General features: G+C 30.0%; 1 protein-coding gene across 1 annotated transcript; it reads right to left on the bottom strand.

Moving 5' to 3' along the window:
• Positions 1-8: 8 nt before the first annotated feature.
• EIN_377910 (hypothetical protein) lies at positions 9-1,112 on the bottom strand (the record flags this gene model as incomplete). The annotated part of the gene is made up of 1 exon (XM_004182814.1): positions 9-1,112. One exon carries the CDS (start codon positions 1,110-1,112, stop codon positions 9-11), a length of 1,104 nt encoding a protein of 367 aa, XP_004182862.1.
• Positions 1,113-1,787: the final 675 nt, after the last annotated feature.

Raw genomic sequence — 1,787 nt, 5'->3', positions numbered from 1 at the left:
ATGAGTTGTTAATCCAAAAGAGTCTTATGTGTCACTTCGACAACTTTTTGAAGAATATGATCGATATCATCTGGTCCACTTATTAACACATCGAACCCCATATGGACGACAACTGTATTCCATTCTTCTATTAATAACAAAAACTGACCACCAGAACCAAAGAAATACTTTATTGTTGTATCGTTGATCTTAGATTTCCAAGCGTGTAATCCATAATTTTTGTTGTGTTGTTTTATGTCACTGAGAATACAAAGATTTGTGTTGACATTGAATATCATCTGTAAGTAACTCTCAGAAACTACTTGATATCCATTAACCTTACCTTTATCCATAATCAACTTTCCTATTCGTAACAAATCTTCTGACGTCATTTGTAATCCACAAAACGCCTTTACATTCCCAGAGTCGTCTGTTGACCATTGAGCTTCTGTGGTGGAAATGTATTTCCACAAATAATTCTCAACAAATACGTTTATTTTCATTTTAGTTGCTTTCTCTAATACTAAAACTATCAGTTGAGTATTAATGTTATCGTACACCCAATACTTGCCACTCTCAAAGACAGGTTTTCTACTAAAAGCTCTTTTTGTCAAATTTGAAGAATAAAAATCAACCAGTGAAGTAAAGAACCCACTTAAAGAGTATAATTTAACACCACTTGACATCTCCAACAAGTTTTTGATTGAGGTGTTCGACATTGTACATTCAGGAAAATACTTTCCAATTTTATCTTCTATTGAAGACAAATACTTTTTGTCAAGTGCAATACCCACCATTAAGGAAACAATACTTTTTGTTATTGAAAACGATTCTAGTTTAGAGTCGTCAATATAGGATTTAAAATAGTGTTCACTGATAACTGAGTTGTTATGAAGAATCATATAAGAATATGTGTTTAATTCTTTCGACATCTTTGTAATTTCTTCAATGTTTCTAAATGGTGCGTTTCTTTTAAGTCGTTGTTGCCTAAGACTTTTTATTTGAATTATATTCGAATTGTTGTTTCCTTTATAAAAGAACGTGTTGTATATTATATCCTGGAGGTCTATTTGAGTTACTATTATAAAAGAGTTGAACAAAATAAATAAACCCGTCACTGCATATTTCCACATTGTTTTTTTAGTTTACAAAAATTGCTGTCACTTATTCAAGACTAGAACAACTTGTATAAAAGAAGAACATATATTGATGATATTTTGTTAATTAATTACTTCAATATTTATAAGTGGAATAGAATTGAATAGAATTAAATATTATATTTTAATTTATTATGATTTACTTCATCCAACTTTTTAAAACTATACAAAAAAAACATTGGCAAATTGTGTTTTTTGTGTACAAAGTTTGTAAAGACATTAAAGCACTTTTTAAGTGTAAATTAAAATGTATTTTATGTATTTCGTATGTAAATAAACACAATAGAGTGAATTTTTATTAATGTGTTACAAAATAAAACTAATGATGAATGATAATACTTTATATTTTTACTAATTTTATTAAGTAGCATTTGTGGTCTAAGGGCAGAATTCCACCCTTCCAAGGTGGAGATCCGGGTTCGAGTCCCGGCAAATGCATTTTTATTTCGATAGTATATACCATTAAATTTTTAATTGTAAAAAATCCAAAAAATAAAAACGACAACGGCAGGATTTGAACCTACGCCTCAAATGAGAAATGATTTCGAGTCATACGCCTTGGACCACTCGGCCACGTTGTCTTGATACAATCTATTTCAGACAACAAACACACAAATAAGTGGAACCCAATTTATTGTCTTTTGGTTTGTG

Source organism: Entamoeba invadens (assembly GCF_000330505.1).
Source record: "Entamoeba invadens IP1 unplaced genomic scaffold scaff_1105074724957, whole genome shotgun sequence".
NCBI lineage: Eukaryota > Evosea > Mastigamoebida > Endamoebidae > Entamoeba > Entamoeba invadens.
The sequence above is the reverse complement of the archived record's forward strand: the minus strand, read 5'-3'. Positions and strand labels throughout refer to the sequence as shown.